The sequence below is a fragment of the Tauraco erythrolophus genome, chromosome 12 (assembly GCF_009769465.1).
Source record: "Tauraco erythrolophus isolate bTauEry1 chromosome 12, bTauEry1.pri, whole genome shotgun sequence".
Taxonomy (NCBI): Eukaryota; Metazoa; Chordata; class Aves; order Musophagiformes; family Musophagidae; genus Tauraco; species Tauraco erythrolophus.
This window is the reverse complement of record NC_141476.1, coordinates 21030824-21048116: the sequence shown is the minus strand read 5'-3', so window position 1 is coordinate 21048116 and position 17293 is coordinate 21030824. Positions and strand designations below refer to the sequence as shown.

The window sequence follows — 17293 nt, the reverse complement described above, 5'->3', positions numbered from 1 at the left end:
CTCCAGCACAGTGTGGGCCAGGCAGGAGGGCTGGGTTGGGTTTTAAACAACGCTCATGCAGGTCCCAATGACCCTCCTCTAGGCTTCTCTACCTACTTACTCCGCTCCCACAAACACGCTGCACTGGTATGTCTCAAATGTATTAACACCGCGTAGTATATCAGACTTCTGAAAAAAACAGTCATCTGGGCAGGCTGTGACAGAAACCACACTTGACTTCTTCTTACATAAAAAAATAACTCAAATAGCACACTGTTAAAAGGAGTTAATACATCACTTTCAAATATTCTGGCATATGTTAAGCATGTCACCCTGAGAAACTACACAATATGCACCTGGATTCCTTTTTACTCTCTCTCTTTGCCGTATCTACCCAGGGATTCGCTTCAGAGCCATAATAGCCATACTTCAAAAGGTACAAAAGACAACATATATGAAAAATTATAGGTTTTATTCTGCAGGGGAACCATTTATTAACGCTGAGAGCTTAATTTAGTAATCAGACACTATTTGAAGAGAAAAAAAAAACAACTGATCATGGAATAGTTTGATGAGGAACCTATTCGAGCTTTTGATGTAGTTTTGTCCCAAATTCAAAGTCAAAAAGACTGAGAAAGAACTTTCCCAATTTACTGAAATCCAATCTCATATTGGATTTCATCCAGGTCCATACCTCAAAGGCAAAAGGGACTTAGTCATATTTTTACATAACTAAATTCCTGAGTCACATTACAGAGGCAGAGTCAAATGAAACTCAAGAACAATTTCTGCCATTAAATATTTTCTTTTTATAGTATGGCTTGTAAGAAACAAATGTTGTAAGACTATTTCAAAACTTAAAAGCCTTTCATCATTGGTTATTGCTCATTTCTCACTCAGATTTACGAACACTGATACACATCGATTCTGCATCATGGTAACAAGAGCAAACGATGACTGCTCAGCTAACTCTTAACAACCCAATAAATAATTTGTAATTAACCAGCTGCTAAAATAGTAATTGTTTTGAAACATCTTTGCAGTACTACGGACTTCACATACTGGAATGCAAGACAGCTGTCTAGAAAAAGTTACTGCAGATCACACTAGTCTCTGAGCTGGGTTAATGAAGCAACGTTAAAACGCAGCCAATTTTATACAGCTGAGATTAATGGAATGAGCAAATTGACGTGATATGCATTCACTGAACTCTTAATTCACATAAAAAAGAGACCTCGCAGCAGCCCAGAGCGCCACAGTGCTGCTAGAAATTTACATTTCGTCATCCCTTCTAATTACAATAACCATGACTAAATTTTGGAGATGCTACAGAAAAAAACCAAATTTAAGTCCTTTGTTTCTAAAGCCACATTTTCCCATTTCCTCTTTGCCTGAGGCTTGCAATCTCTGTTCTTCTAAACTCCTCTATGCCCTCAAACTCAGAACATGTAGAACTCACTCACTCAGCCTACCTAGCATTTCAACAAGCTCCAGATCTCTTTCAAACTACAACAGTTGCCAACGCCTTTGTCCCCAGGACAGCACAGCTCAGATCTCTGATGGCACTCAGTTCTTGTCTTGCTCTGACACTCATGACCAGTGCACTGGCATTGCCCTCACTCATCCTTGTGCTTCCTCCGTATGTCTTTGCAGATACTGACTGCTCTCACCAGTTTTTGTCTCCAAGATCGAGACCATAGACACCTCCTCCACAAACACAACAGACCATTTCCTCTCTCACACGCATACGAATGATAAGTCACTTGAGAAATATCCTTAAAGTGATGTCTTGATCATGTCAATCCTGATGCACGTCACTCCAATTATAAAGAATATTAGTTTCATTTCTCTGTGCAAAGGCTCAGTTTATTATTTTCTGCATATTATCTAGCCATTTTGAGACTTAAAGAATACTACAATAAAAGTCATCATTTGCTCAGCATCAGTTGAAAGCTGTCAAACCTGCTGATTCATCTCATCAGCATTTATTGTGCTTCATTAACTCTAGATCTAAATGTTTTCAACAAAATAACGAAGTTATATATAACTCAAAGCGGCAGCACCTATAAATCCTTCAAGCCTTTGGCAACTTCTGTAATCTAAAGTAATCGTGTTTCCTTGTATAACAAGCCTTGTGATGTCTGTAGCAGCATCTCACCATAGTAACAACAGTCTTAACGTTATAGCTCTCTGCATGCCTGAAGTATTAATCAGATCTCACATTTAAATACGAAATCAGAGTACTCTTGATACTCTTCCTGAAACAGATACGCCAGTAAGAGCCCCCCACAACATTTCAAAAAAAGTACAACAAAGATCGTGACTGCGAAGTTGGGTTTGATTCTGGAGTCAAATGTTGCAGCTTTCTGGTTACTGCTTTACTCTATTACCTCGTCCCTTCACATTAAAATAATGCTTCTAAATAGGCAGTCTTATAAGTGGTTGTCTTTGCCACAAGTTCTCTCCTTTTGCTTTTAAACAGAAGAGAGTAAAGAAAAATCCCACTTTACAACCAGAATGAAGGACAGCAGATTTATTCCAGACTAGTGAACGTCATTCTGCTTTGAAAGCAAACGGCTCAGTGATCACAGTATTCATTCTTCAATTTGGGAATTTCTTTATGAAAACAAAATTTTCCTCTTCTTTAAGTGAGGTTAAATCCTAGTGTTTTCCAAATACACTAACCTTTAACTAATATTGTCCTGAAAACTCACACAGCATCCTTCATCAGCTATTACTTATGAGATAAGGATGTTATTAATGCTACATTATAAAAAGCGATAATATTTTTTATAACCAACCTTGCTTGAGTTTAACCTCACTTAGCGGAAAAATCATGTTCGTGACCTCAATTTAACCAAAAATGTATTTAACAGGAAGTATTATCTCCTTTTCCTAAATCTCCCACAACCATATTAATTTCCACTGTATCAAAAGAAAATTCACTGTCAGCTCCTTGAACTTTCTCAAGATGTTTCAGCTATAACCAAGATTTTACTTTGTTAAGTAATCAAAATATAATCAAGCATAAATCTATACATTAAACACATATTAAAAAGAATTAAATTACATATTAAAAGCATTAAACTATTTGATCCAAATGCTAAACTCCAGATTAAATCCAGAAAGTAGAACTACAAAAAAGTAGCCCCGACTGACACAAACCCCGTGATTCCAAGCAAGGCAGGGCTGAAAGTATTTCATTACCCATGAAAAAGCGTGAGCTTGTGTTTTACAGTTTGGACTCAATCCAAAGGCTGTCCCCAGTTAATTCACCCCCGTCTTTGGGGAACTAAAGACAGCTGGAGAGGATGATAACCGTATCAATATCCATGCGTGCTGCTGTCATGAATGTGTGCTAGCACAGTCGGACAAACTCACAGAGTATATATAATTCAGTACAGAATTCTCTCATAGGAGCTTGCCTGTTCCATTGCGCCGTCAGAGACAATGTGAAGTCTTGTGAAGGCAGCAAGAAAGCCTACAACTGTGGCTGCTCTTTACAATAGTGTCATCACTGCCTACAATGATAAAGTTAAAACAGACCGCCCAGCAGGCATTCACTTATGAAAGCTACCACAGATGCTCTTTAATTCTTTATCTGAATGAACCTCAGTCATTTAGCTTCCACAATTCTTTTTACTATTCCTTATAGTGAGCCAAACTCATGCAGAGAGGCTTCTTTTAGAGCCTGGAAATAACATCTTATTTTGCATTTGTCCCTTCTTTGTCCATCACCTTTTTTAATTCTACTAAGAATTAAAATCAAGCCTCAATTTCCTGACTGTCTGTCCCTGAAAACACATTCAAAATATCAGAATGTATTAGATGTGAGACTATTTGCTTGTGGAATAAGAGATTAAAACTAGATTCAGTGAATGATATACTCTGCTAGTCAACTCTATTCTTTCAAAAACGCGAGCACAGCAATCACGGATACAGCAGTACAGTGCAGTATTACCACTGTTTTGGTACGCACCATGTGTGGCAGAGGCAGATCCAGAGATACGCATAAATCACTCACCCAGGAAGAAAAAAGTCTATACAATTGCCAACTAAGACAACTAACATGAAATGCATGTCTTTACAAGGGCTATTCAAAGAAACAGTATTTGTGGGAAGAATGAGTCATAGGATAGCAAACTTCATATACTACAGTTACCCAAAGTGAAAAGACAAAGGGAATTAGATGATTTTTTTTTAAATAACCAAGAAACATTAGCAAAACCAGCTGTAGCACTGTAATAATTTTAAATAGCTTTGTTATGCCTTCATATTCTCTTCCAGTAGTAGTTTTCTCTTTGTTCTAACTTGTATTTTGGGTTTGCTGCTGTTGGTACAGTCTCTTTAGATACTAGATAAATAAACTTTTCAACAACATAAACCCTTTTAAAACTGTTATCTCTTCACCCCTATCCCCCTGAGAGGTTGGAAAGTAATTACTTAATTCTACACAGGTTTACTTGTGCGTCCCTCCTCTATTTCTCTGACTTTTCTTTCTCCTTTAGTTACAACAAAATAAACATCTTAGTAGTTGTCTCCATCTAAATCACAACTTGCATCTTTTCCTTAACTATGTATTTTTTGTATTTATTGATTAACCCACCTAATTTCACACTCAACTCTCAGAGGATCAATTCATTGCCAGGTACGCTTGAGTCAGTACTTTAAAATTACAGAAGTTTATTTCATGTAGAGTATGTACTTCAACGGAACCCATATTTTAAGATTACAAAGCACTAATGTGCTTGCATAAATAGAACACTTCCCCAAAATTATTTCTACAATCTCACCGCTTTAAATTCATTCCAAATAGACTAGTTTTACTATTCTTAACTTTGTGTTTTAACTGGAATAGAGTCGATTCATTTCTTGTCTTAATTTGCTATGAGCGCCACGTGTCATTAAAGAATCACTTGGCAATATTTTACACTTCAATAATAAGACAACACCCGCACACATACCTTCAGACAGAGATTTCAGCATAACTGCTACGCAGAGGCCCCTGAACCCACAGAAGGACCAAAACATACAGTGCTACACGGTGCCAGAACTGAGGACAACACTGACATGTATACCTGAGACAACTTTGAAAAGGAGTTTTTAATTTTAATAAACTCAAATTAAATAAACAAATTTTATGGGAGTCTGATTTAGTTTTCTTTTCATGAATTACAGAATCATGGTTGTATTTCCTTAACCTTACAAGAAGAGATTCCTGTAAGGTTAAGATTGAATCTCTTCTTGTAAGGTTAGAGATTCCCCTACTTGTTCTCAGCCTTTCTTTAAGCAGGCACATACATACATGCTGCTGGAACAGAACTGAGTGTTGCCCTTCTCCCTGTGATTTGAGAAGTGATTTCTCCAGTGCTGTTTTAGAGTTAATAATAATCGTTCCTTCCAAATCCCTGGCACCTGGTATACCTGCTTATTTTGATTGCTCCATTTGTTTAACATCTGCTTAAAAAGCAGACACTTGGCTCTGTGAGATTGAAGACAGGCAACTCACAAAATCACAGTATGACTGAGTTGGAAGGGACCTCTGGGCATCATCTTGTCCAATTCCCCTGCTCGAGCAAGGTCCTCTAGAGCACGTTGGGCCATGCCCAGACAGCTTTTGAGTATTTCCAAGGACAGAGAGTTCTCAATCCCTCGGGGCAACCTGTTAGTCTAAAGTCTCATGTAGGTAACCATTTTCTCCTGAAAACCAGTGACCATAGGTGAAAAATCGATTCTCACTTTTCACGTTTTCCAAGAGCATCAGTTACCAACAAGGTCTAAGGACTTGCATTTGGCCTTACAGCTTTCGGCAACAAAGTGCTAATGAGTTTAGAAAGCTAAAAGACAAAACTAGTAATATTTGCTTCATCTATATTCACATATATTCTTAGCCATGTTTTAGCCATGATTTTCACTTCATACTAGGGGGCTTGCCACTCAACCTAACCTTTTTATAAGAGTATGTTGTTGGATTTCAAGGTGTAGCATTTTTGCCTTATCAAAGCCATTCACGTTTATCCAGTAAAACTGCATTATTTTAAGGTTGCTGTATAACAATTAAATGGCTTCAAAAATCTTCATCACATCTGTAGAATGACAAATGTTTTCCTGTATATGAAAATAACATAACAAACTCAGTAACTCACAAGCTGCTCTTGCTTCATGAAATATTATGTGTGAAGTACAGTTTCAGTGTCCCAGACCCAGTACCTAGAGAATGCAACAACTCATCACTAATTTGAAGAATGTTAATTAATTAATATCAAGAGTGGGGGTTTTCAAGTTTGAGAGATCAAGAAAAAGTCATCCTGAACCTTTTTTTTTTTAAAAAAAAAACAACTACATTATGTTCTCCAAACTTAAAAATGAAACCTTCTTCTCTAGGCAAAATTTTTATTGTGTACATAACACTATAGACTTTTTTGATGTCTCTTCATGAGGTCAGACACACCTTTCATTTACAAGGAGATGAGTTTCCATCAGTTTGCACTTAGATCAACTCAGACAAGTCACCGCTAACGAAAACTTATTACTGAAGCGATAAGACAAGCAATCCTTATCTTCACAGGCAGAAATAAGCTAATCTTGCAATCAAACCTGGGTTTAAACTCTGGAATTGGTCATTAATTTTTTATCACTCCTAAGCTATCAGGTGGGCTCTCCAGGACTCCAGCCAATTCCATAAAAACAAGTACGTTGCATAGCAGATTTTGGCTAGAAGCCAAGTTATAATGTGTTCAAGAAAAAGATGTTTTAAAAAGGAAACTTCAGGAGAACCTGAACTAGAACAAGGCAAAGGAAATACCAGCACTTTGTTGAGATGTTCATTAAAGTGTAAGTATCAGGAAAACACACAGAATCAAACAGAAAAAAAGTCAGGCCAGTAAGAGCTAGGTTAGTACTAATTTTAAAGGCTATCCAACTTTGTCTGTTTTATAAGTCTCTGCAAAATTAGGGTCAACTTTAGCCAACAACATTTGCATTATAGTAGTAATACGGAGGTAAATCTTTAAACAATCATGCTGGTAAAATGATTTCCTACTTCATAACGAAACGAAGTTTAAGACATTGTGAAAATCTAAGTTGAGAAGTAGTTTACAAAGGGTTTTCCATACGAGATTCCCATATGGGAGTAGGTTTTAATGTTGATGTTTTGTTATTAAAATTTGTGATGTTTAATTTCCTCTGTCGTGTGAACGTGAATTAGCAATCACTGGCATTAACACAAAGTAGTGGTAAACCTGCATGATTTTTTAACAACTCTTGGCATTGTAATCAACTTCTTTTATTACCACTGACTAGTTCTACTTACATTTACAGGAAAATCGGTAGTTTTCAAAGTTGGAAAAAAGCTACTACTGTTTGTACAGAACGGTCTTGCAGTCAAAATTACATATTGACAATAACAAAATTTCTATGCACTTGGTGCATGTGAGAATTGCCAGCACAAGTTCTCTTGCAGAACTCTAACATGAATGATGTAGAGGAAGATTTAGAGACATTTCCAGAGGAAACACGGATTGTCAGAAGAATGCAAACACGGTTAACAATTAAATACTATTGCGGACAACATTTAACGGCCTAGAAGATGAACACCATCGAAAGAGGGGGCAGGGAGTGTCTTCATACATAATACAGGAACTCAATTAACATTCAAACGTTCAAGGGTTTAGTGCCTGCGGAGGCAGACTTGCCTCAAGAAATTCATAGCACCTCTGGGTAAGGCTACAACAGTACGTGTTTATTGAAATCTGCATCTGGTAGTAATTTGTCCAGCAGCAAACTTTTTTCTTTTTTCACTCGAATGATCTACAGGGGCCCATATACTCTGAACTGTTCGCTTGCACTAAGATGCACATTGTATAATTTATGTTCTTAATTATAAAACAAAGTTTATCAGCATGTTTGTCTGTGCTGTGTCATTTCTTATTCTTCACATGAGAATAATAGAATGCATCTTGAACAGTCTATTCATTCTTCATTGTAGCAAAATATATTGGAATGGAAGAGATTTAATCCCTAAATTATTTTACTTCTCTTTTCTTTACTGGAGATTTTTCCTTTAAAGAAAAAGGAGTCAACATAGTTTGAAAATCTTTATTGAAGATAATTACTCCCCTCCTCTCATCCTCCTCCCCCCCCCAAAAAAAAAAAAAAGAATGCAGGTTATAATCTTAATTTGCCAAGTACTGTTTTAGTAATGACATTTGAAATCGTGGCCTGATCCAAAAGACAGTCTTGTTTTCATAAAGCCTTCTCTGCAAAAACTAGCTAGATATTTTGGACAATGCAGCTCTTGTCCTCACCACCTGTCTAATTCCAAATCCCACAAGGAAGGAAAACTGATTAGAGCACGGGCAAAGAAAAAGTCAGCATCTTGTGAAGGGAAAGAAAGGAGGCTGAAAGCCCTCCGCCAAGAGGATCACAGTTTCATCTCCAGATATGCACTTGCTCCCTCTCAGTATTTTAAGTATTAATTAATGAACTTCAGTTTCTTGCTTACTGACTATCCTGTCTTCACTAGAATTCCAGTAAAGGAACTGCATTTTTAAGATAGATAGTTTTCTGAGGTTACTTCAGGAATTAGGAAGATTGTTTTTCCTGTTATTACTCAAACTGATGCAGTTGTTCTGCGCTTCTTCGTAGCAAGACATCAAGAGTTAGGTGAGCAGAAAAAAAAAAAAATAGTTCCAATACACAGTAATTTTTAAGACCACTTAGTCACTGTAAGGTGTGACGCATCTAGATGTATCATTTGGCTGGGTCTCAAAGGCAAGAGAGACCTGGAAACTTTTTAGTACACCTTGTTCAAAAGGGGACGGAGACAGCTGACAATTTCATAATATCTATTCCCACAAAAGGGAAGTGCAAAAAGATTCAGAAGAATTGAATTTTTGGGGTAGAAAGGTTCACCAGTAAGCTGCTTTAAGTCTACCTGCCCGCAGCTTCATACAACTTCATTTTTAAGATGCTTATGTCTCACTACTTTTCCATTTGTGGATATAAAAATGCCCTATTTCAGTAACATCAGTATTTGAAGCATCAAACAAAGAAGCTGAGAGCAGAGACACATGTAAGACCTTCTTTCTACAAGAACAAGATCACAATCACTTGATAATTCTCCCTTTGTTTATCACATACCAATAGCACTGCAGTAACTGAGAAAATCAGGTCCCAATCACAGTTAAACCATTACTTTTTTATGATAGACCATAAAATGGACCTCTAATCAGTGCAGGTTATCAAAACGTTAGACAGTTATTCCCCAAAAGTTTACTCCAGGGATTTTTGAACCCAATTACCATGAGACACTGAGTACTCTGACAAGGTTTTTATTTTATCTGTATGTAATGTTTAAAGGCCATCTGAACCAGCTAAAATATTCTCTTTCAGAGAGACGCAGAGGGCTAACAAAGGCAGGTAACGGTAGGATAAGTTTGAGTGAACGTTCAAATAAAACAAACCCAAAATCTGGAAAGCATTCTTTATGACCAGGCAGCTGGACAGTTCAGTATTAGGATAATATAAATAAAGACAAATACTGCAGGATAACGTTGACAAATTACAAATTACGACACGCAGTATGACCTCTTTTTCTATACATATCACGGTGCTCTCTTATGTATACATACAGTGATGAAAGAGTGAGAGGTAGACTTTCACACTACTATGCTGTCTTTTACCACATTTTGATACTTTTTTCCCCCTACTATAAACTTTGTTCCTGTATTAAATGTAAAAGTCATGAGCAGCGCTCACTTTAACTTCGTCGTGACAGACTTTTGCAATCTGACTGCTGAATTGCATAGCTGACAACATGGAGAAGTCATTTTTCCATTTTAAGCAAGACAAGAAGATTGAGAATTAAACCTATTACAAGTGTAAAGTTATTAGTGGCTCTCACCGCCAGGTAGCAAATCTGTCTCTCCAACACATGGTTAGTGTTGTAAAGTACTAGTCCTCTTCTAGATAGAGGGAAGCGGAAACGGAGTATAAGGAGGGAATAGACTACAAGCCAAAAACATTTGGATCCGATTACGAAGAAAGATTTTAGGGTCTCTGTAACTCCCCATGAATTTCAAGGTGTGAGACTCCTCGAAAATTAGGCCAGAATTTACAGGAAATCCATGTTCATAACTTCACTGTTTTGAAGTGACAGACCACTTCAGTGATTCCATATCAGTTTTTAGGCACAGTTGTTCAGCATTGCTTTACCTTAAAACTCTGGAGAGTCATTAGGAAGATGTAGGAAAAGCACTTTGCACAACTCTATCTCCACTGCCAACCTAGTTGATTTTTTTAACTCCTTTGATTGCCTTTCTTTACCTTTAGATTATATAGGATTACATTTTGTGCCCAGATTGGTAGATTTTGTGTCTATTTCTGCTGATGGAGCAGCCAAAACACTCAAGATAGGATTTCCTTAGCCATATACAGAGAAGGTGAAATGGAAACATGGAAAATTAGACAATAATAGAATATATTATATTGTTAATAAATTAAAAATTATATTATGTGATAGAGATGTGCAGCACTTTTTTCTCAGTCAAATATCAAAAGGGTGGGAATGCTGCTGAAGAAAAAGTTTTACCTTTGTTACATTGGGAAAAATGCACTTACTGTCCAAAGCAGAAAAAAAGAAAAAAAAAAGGAGGGATAGGGAATATTTAACACAGTGATAGCGTTGTGCTGCATTTGCACATGCTTCGTGCCCTATCATCATGTCTCCTTCTCTGGAGATGTTCAAAACTCGCCTGGACACGTTCTTGTGTGGTGTGATCTGATCTAGGTGGTCCTGCTCCGGCAGGGGGATTGGACTAGGTCATCCTTTGAGGTCCCTTCCAATCCCTGACATTCTGTGATGTCAAAATTGCAGGTATGTCTTTTTCTGTCTTGCAGAAGACAATAGTAAAAAATGTAATTAAGTGTACTAAGTTCCTTAGAGGCACAATTAGTTTCTAATAACATCAACAAATCCATTTTTCAGATTTTATAGCTTCAGTATAGATGTTCACTCCAAAATTTTGGGTGTTATGTTCATCATGAACTAAAAATACTCTAATATCTTAAATATTAAGTATAATTTACTATCATGGTACAAACTGAAGCATAACTTCATCAGTTCACACACTCCTTCCTTAGATACTGTTCTAATGAGAGTGATTAAAATAATTAATGAAAAAGAAAACAAGTGTACCTTTGCAAATGTACCTGAGGTGCTGTTATTGTTAAAACAGGATCATTTCTGTTAAATCAGAAAGCAAAGACACTTTGAGCCCTCTCGGTAGAGAGCATCTCATACTGAACAGTACTAACCTGATCAATACTGTTTATGAAGAGGAGAAACAATCCTGAATTATTAACCACACAAGCCAGTACTCAAAAGCTGCACAGGCACTCTGAAGAATATAGAGTAAATATTAATGCTACAGCAGTTTCACAGCACCTGGAAAGGTGCTATATTACTAAGGCAATTTTTCTTTTATAGCTCATATAAAGTGAGGTACTGCCTGCTATTTGTTGCATAGCTTTTTCCTTCACATAAAAACTGATGAGATTATAAGTTTATTCATAGCAGGACTTTCAATTTTATGGTTGGGCAAGATTTATTGTGAAATTTTATACGGAGATAGATTTAAACTCTATCAAAGTTTGGAACTATGACAGTTTAATACATAAAAAAAAATCTAAAAATTACCATCTGTTGCTAACCCAAATGCCATTATTCTGTTTCTTTCAGTGGTTTTAGTCTATTTTTTCCCCATATATTTGAAATTTCAAACAAAAAAAGACAGCTTGATATCAACAGCAGCTTAAATTAAAAAAAAATAAAAATCTTTACACTGAATAATCATTTCCGCTATCTCTATCCCCGAGTACTAATTCTTACATTTGAATTTCAAGAGTTTCATTCTATTTGACTAAAAATTATACAAGTTTAATAAATCTATCAATCTATGCAGCTAATCAGTAGCACCTTTTATTGAAGGATGCCAGCATTTACAGGCCAAAATTTGCAAGTAAAAATATTTTATACAGTTATTTCACATTTTTGAGACAAGGTCACACAGGACGTTCATGACAAGGTAGATTTACTCATTCGAAGTGATACGGGCAGCATTTCCGTAGCCTTCCTCACTTTTAACATCTCTCTTTGAAATGCAAAAATTCACAAGGGTTGACTGATGAAAACATGTTTGTAGCTATAGCACTCCAAGCTCTGGTGTTACAGGACTCTCGGCTCATAAACTTGCCAGGCTCTCAGCCTTGAGATCTCCCTTGAAGCATTCCTGTGGTACAGTACACCCAAACAAATCTTTCCGTTCTGTACAACCCTACAATCAACTGGTCCTTCCCCCTTCTTTCCCTTGGCTTCCACTAAGTCAAATGACTGCACATGGCCCTGCCTGTCCTGAAGGGACAAATATTCACTCAAATATACCATGAAACACCAGTATTTGTGCATATCAGTTGCTGATGTAAATACTAAGAAGAGCATTTAAGTATTATTAGTAATAATTAGTTATCAGGGGAAAGACAGAGATCATGCTTTGGTACAAAATAGAGGAAACACTTCACAGATATTCCTAAACTCTTCAACGAGCATCGTAAGGAATGAGCATAAAGACCACTCTTGGGCTTGTCCAAAGGCATAAAACTCAGTTTGGACTGTTTTCTGTTGATGTAACAATTACCTCTCCTTGGCAAAGTCTCCACAGCAGAAACCACAGATTCAGCCGAACATCGTGGTGAAGGACAGACTTACTAAGTCTATTTTAGGCATGTAATAGCAAAGCATAGTAACCAGAATGCACTGGAAATTTACATACATTTTAAAATCTACCATAACTGAGGATCATTTCTCATTTGGATTGTGTTCTACAGGTTTGATTTGTTTGAGTTCTTTTGTAGAAAAATTTACCATTATTTGAAGATCTGGGAAATACTGCTCGATGAATGAAGAAAAATGATGACACTAATTGACATCATGAGAAAACTCAAAAAGAAAAAAACAACCCACCTCCTGAAACAAAACAGATTAATCTCTTAATCTCTTAAGAAAGAGATGCCAAGGCAGGCCTGAACCTGTCAAAGCGAATTTCTCCTGAAATGCACCAGATTAAAAACATGAAGGAAAACAAAAAAGCTCAGAGACACAGAAAAGTCTCAAATACTAATTCTGATGTACTCATGAGTAGCGGATTTTTAGGAAATTTTCATAACACCAAGTAAAATTCAACTCCAAATACTGCTTGGTTAACTGAAAAAAAAACCCAAACCGTTAAGTTACAGAACTTTTACTATTATATTGTTGAAGTTGAGTTTTTCTGTTTTATTTGGTTTTTTTTTTCAGCAAGTCATATGTTATTGTTTCAGCATCAAACACATTACATAATATCATGCAGAATCAGAAGCAAGCAGGATATTTTTAATAGCAAAGCACATTGGAAATTCTGAATTTTCTTCCAAATTTGGATAAGCACAAAATTCACTTTCAAAGCAGCTGCCTATTATACAACGAAGCCCTGTTCTCCAAGAAATGGCTGAAAAAAGTTCAGGCACAAACTTCAAATAAGTGCAGAATCAGAATAAAAAAGGATTTTTTATGTTTTCACCTATTCAAAGAACTCAAAGTATTTTACTACTTTTTAAAAATTAATCCTACTCTTCTTTAGGACAAGAGTTCTAATCTGCATTGTAACCCAGCACAGCAAAGGGATTTTGCAATGATCAAAAAGGGTTCATTCACTGACCACAAGAACTTGTCATAGAAACTACAGATACTATAGATCACATTATAAGAGACAAAAAAAACCCCAAAACTGAATTACCAAATTACTAAAGTAAAATAACACAGACATCATGATGTGCCAGCACCAATATCTGACCTTTATAATCACATTCAGCAATATGAACTCTGGTCAAAATTTGATTTCTTCCCAAATTCTTTATGATTCTCTTCGATTGCAAGAGTTCTACCATTTCTCGCATTTCAATTAGTCATAAAATATAAAGAAAATTTTATTTCTTTTACGTATTTGGTGATTTCTTTCATCCTGATGAAAATAGAAAGAATAGTAAAGCTTCCTAAAGCATTCAAGTAATTTAAGAATTGACATCTGAAGTAAGAAAGTATATTTATACTTGGGTCTTATTAAGAAGAGAGAGAAATCAAGTTTCTGTACTTCTGAAAACGGACATCACTGAAAAAGTCTTGTACAGAAACTCAACTGCACACACTCCAGTAAATTTATGCAAAAAGATCCACTTTACCACCATTATCACTCCTGTCAATACATCTCAACAGATGCTGCATCTTCCAGTGATTCAAAAGCACTTTCATACTATCAGTTGTTTCTGAAGAAAAAGGGCAACAATAAAATGAGTGCCCTTGAAGAAGGAAGCTTCTTAGAAAATGTTATAAATGGGAATGGTTCTTCCACAACTATGGAATAATCCTGACTATCGGTTTTATTAATGTGTCAGTTTTTACTTCCAGAAGCGTACCACATCAGTACAAATCAATCTTTAACACAGAGGAGTCGAGTGTAAATTAGGAAAGCTATAATTTTAATTTAATTTAGGTTAAATACAAAGAGCTTTCCACACCAGCAAACTAAATATACTTTGCAGGGTTAAGTCTGGCACATGCAGCAAACAAACCAGCTGGTTTTAGAGATGCACTGTGATGCACAACCATCACAGGGCAGCCCAGCCAAGCTCCGAACAGGAAGTCACTCAGCCCGTTGCTGTTGTGTCTCCAAATCAATGCCTCTAGTTCCTGATGAATAATTCAATAGATGCATAGGCTTCCTCTAGTTTAAGCCCAGCTATTAAACTTGACTACACATTGAACAAGCATCAAGTTAAAAAGTTCAGGTTAGGAGCAAGAAGACAAAGTGATCTGGAAAACAGGAGTGTAATTTTCACATGAGCTTGGGCAGCTCCCAAAGTGAACTGCATCCAGTGGAAACAAGGTCTAAGTGCTGATGTGGGAGTTTCCCACAGCTTCTATTGGCCTTCAAAGCCACGCGTGTCATCAGAGCCTCTTGTTGAAGCTGTACATAAATATCTAACTGCTATTAAAAAAAATAAAAAATGTTCCAAAGAACCTAAATTAAAGCCAGATGTGGAAAAAGCAGATGCCTGAAATTCACTGTCATTTCAAGACAGAATAGAAACACTTGCTAATTTTATTATTTACTGAGTAAATTGTCATGCTAAGCAAGTCATGTAGAACATTTATCATTTCCTGATGCATCTCATGTTAAAGAAATAGATGCTCTATTGGCTAAAACCTCCGTAATTAGTATCAAATTTGAACCACAAACTAAATCTGTGCTATGATTCCTACTCTGGTTACACATTGATTTATGATTATATACTTATCAGTAATTTTAAAAGGTGAAGTATGTCAAGATGATACTTAGGTCAACAGCATGGCACGGGAAGAGGAAATTGAACAATGCAAGTTAAAAAGATATTTAGTAAGTGAAAAGTCTTCCATATCTTACTGCAAATTGTGATGCTTTAATCCAGGCAAATGCAGTCTGTGCTAAGCATGTGGAAACTTCTGAGCAAAACATTAAAACTAAATGGTCTTAATGAATCGACATTTTAAGATCAATCCTTTTTAAAAAGAGAACAACATTGAGTAGTTTACCTATCAGATGCAATTTTGTTAGCCTAATATCAGTAATTTTATATATGGAATTATGACACAATTATGACATCACTGCAGTAAATTTAAGGTTGGATGACGTACAAGTTTACAAGTCTATTTTCATTCCAGCCGAGCAATGGCACTGGCCAAATTTTACTGCATAGGAGGAATGGAAAATTTTCAGTTACTAGAAGCCACTTTTATGGTCTCCAAACCCAACAATCATCTAGAAAATATTTTTGAAGAGTTTGAGCGCAGAAAGGCAAGTAACTTCTCAACAGAACAAACAAACACTCCAGTTACCAAAATAAGCCATAAATGTCTTTTGAAACTTTTCTCACTACTTTTCTTGCAGTTTTCAGAATGCCATGTATCGAGAATATCTAAATCAACCTAAAGAGCACTAATCTGAACATATCTAACACCTCCATTTTAGAGACTACATTCTGCCAACAGCAGCTCAAAAGTAGCCAGAAACCTGCAAAGCCATTTCGCAGTCTTCAAACTCAGTAACATAAATTGCACCAACTGCATTGTATGAGAAAAATGAGCTCAAAATACAAGAACAATTCAACAGCAAATATACTAAAAGCACTCTCTTGTGAGCCTAAAAACTTTATAACCTTCCCCAGATTACGTACTGAGGGAGTGGTGGAGGACAACAAAACCACCTCTTTATTTTTCAGTCAACACTGGCAAGATGTAACAAAAGAACTGGTCAGGTCTTTTACCCCCCAAAAGCAAACATGCTCCAGAACCTGCAAATAATCTGCCTGTTGGACCTTCCCGCTCATAAGTGCGAACTTTACCGAGACCTTGAGAATAGTTAACCCTGATAAAACAGAGGAGTTTTTACAAAAACACAGCAATGCTCCAGGGAAGCAATCAAGAAAAGTCGTTGGTTCTATGGTGGCTGGGCTAATTTGAATGCATTAGCATTCAGTATGTCAGTTTTTCCACCTTTGAGCAATGATGTCACTGTATTAACCTCACTGTTGAACCCGAACATTTTTGAAAGCACATTAATTCCATTTTTTTATGTTAAACTTTCAACTTGAGTAAGCTGCAATAAACTTACACCAGACTCTACATTTTGTCAAGGATATCTAAAACTTTATAAACAAACACCTGTACACATTCTGAAGTTGTAAAAGGAATTTATTAATATCCACAAAGTAATAGATTACTAAATAGGGCCACCGTAACTGGTTTTAACGCTGTCATTAGCAGACTAGACACTTCTCAGCAGCCTAAAAGTCATGTGTGGCAATCAGACTCCAATCACTCATACTGCTAGCGAGTAGCACCTGTTAAAGGGTGTTTGTTTTCCTTTGTCAGATCCCTCTCATAGACATATTTGAATATTTTCTAGGTATCATCATGCAGATTTAAGAATGCATCAGGTATTTCACAGTTTAACGTCTCCAGCATCTGCTCCAACTATTTTAAGAGGTTAAAACATGAAACAGAGAGCCAAGTCATCGTTATCCCCACAAACCTTATTAAGCAGCACTGTTGAGCCATTACCAGCTGAAAAAACAGTTATACCATTTACAGAGGCTACAGTAAGTGAATAATCACTTCTCAGAGCCAACCTTGGAAACATCCATGTGATACAACTACACTAAAATTAAATTACAAATGTAGAAC

General features: G+C 36.4%; 1 protein-coding gene across 2 annotated transcripts in view; it reads right to left on the bottom strand.

Annotated features, from left to right (window-relative positions):
* The window catches only part of ATG7 (autophagy related 7), a 109093-nt gene that overhangs the window by 42401 nt on the left and 49399 nt on the right, over positions 1–17293 (bottom strand). The window contains exon 19 of one of the 2 annotated variants that reach the window (XM_086618874.1): positions 13019–13084. The exons of the other annotated variant lie outside the window; for it this stretch is intronic. Coding sequence (XP_086475000.1) covers positions 13019–13084 — 66 coding nt within the window. Of the gene's footprint in view, positions 1–13018; positions 13085–17293 lie in introns of those variants that run through there. 2 annotated transcript variants of the gene reach the window in all.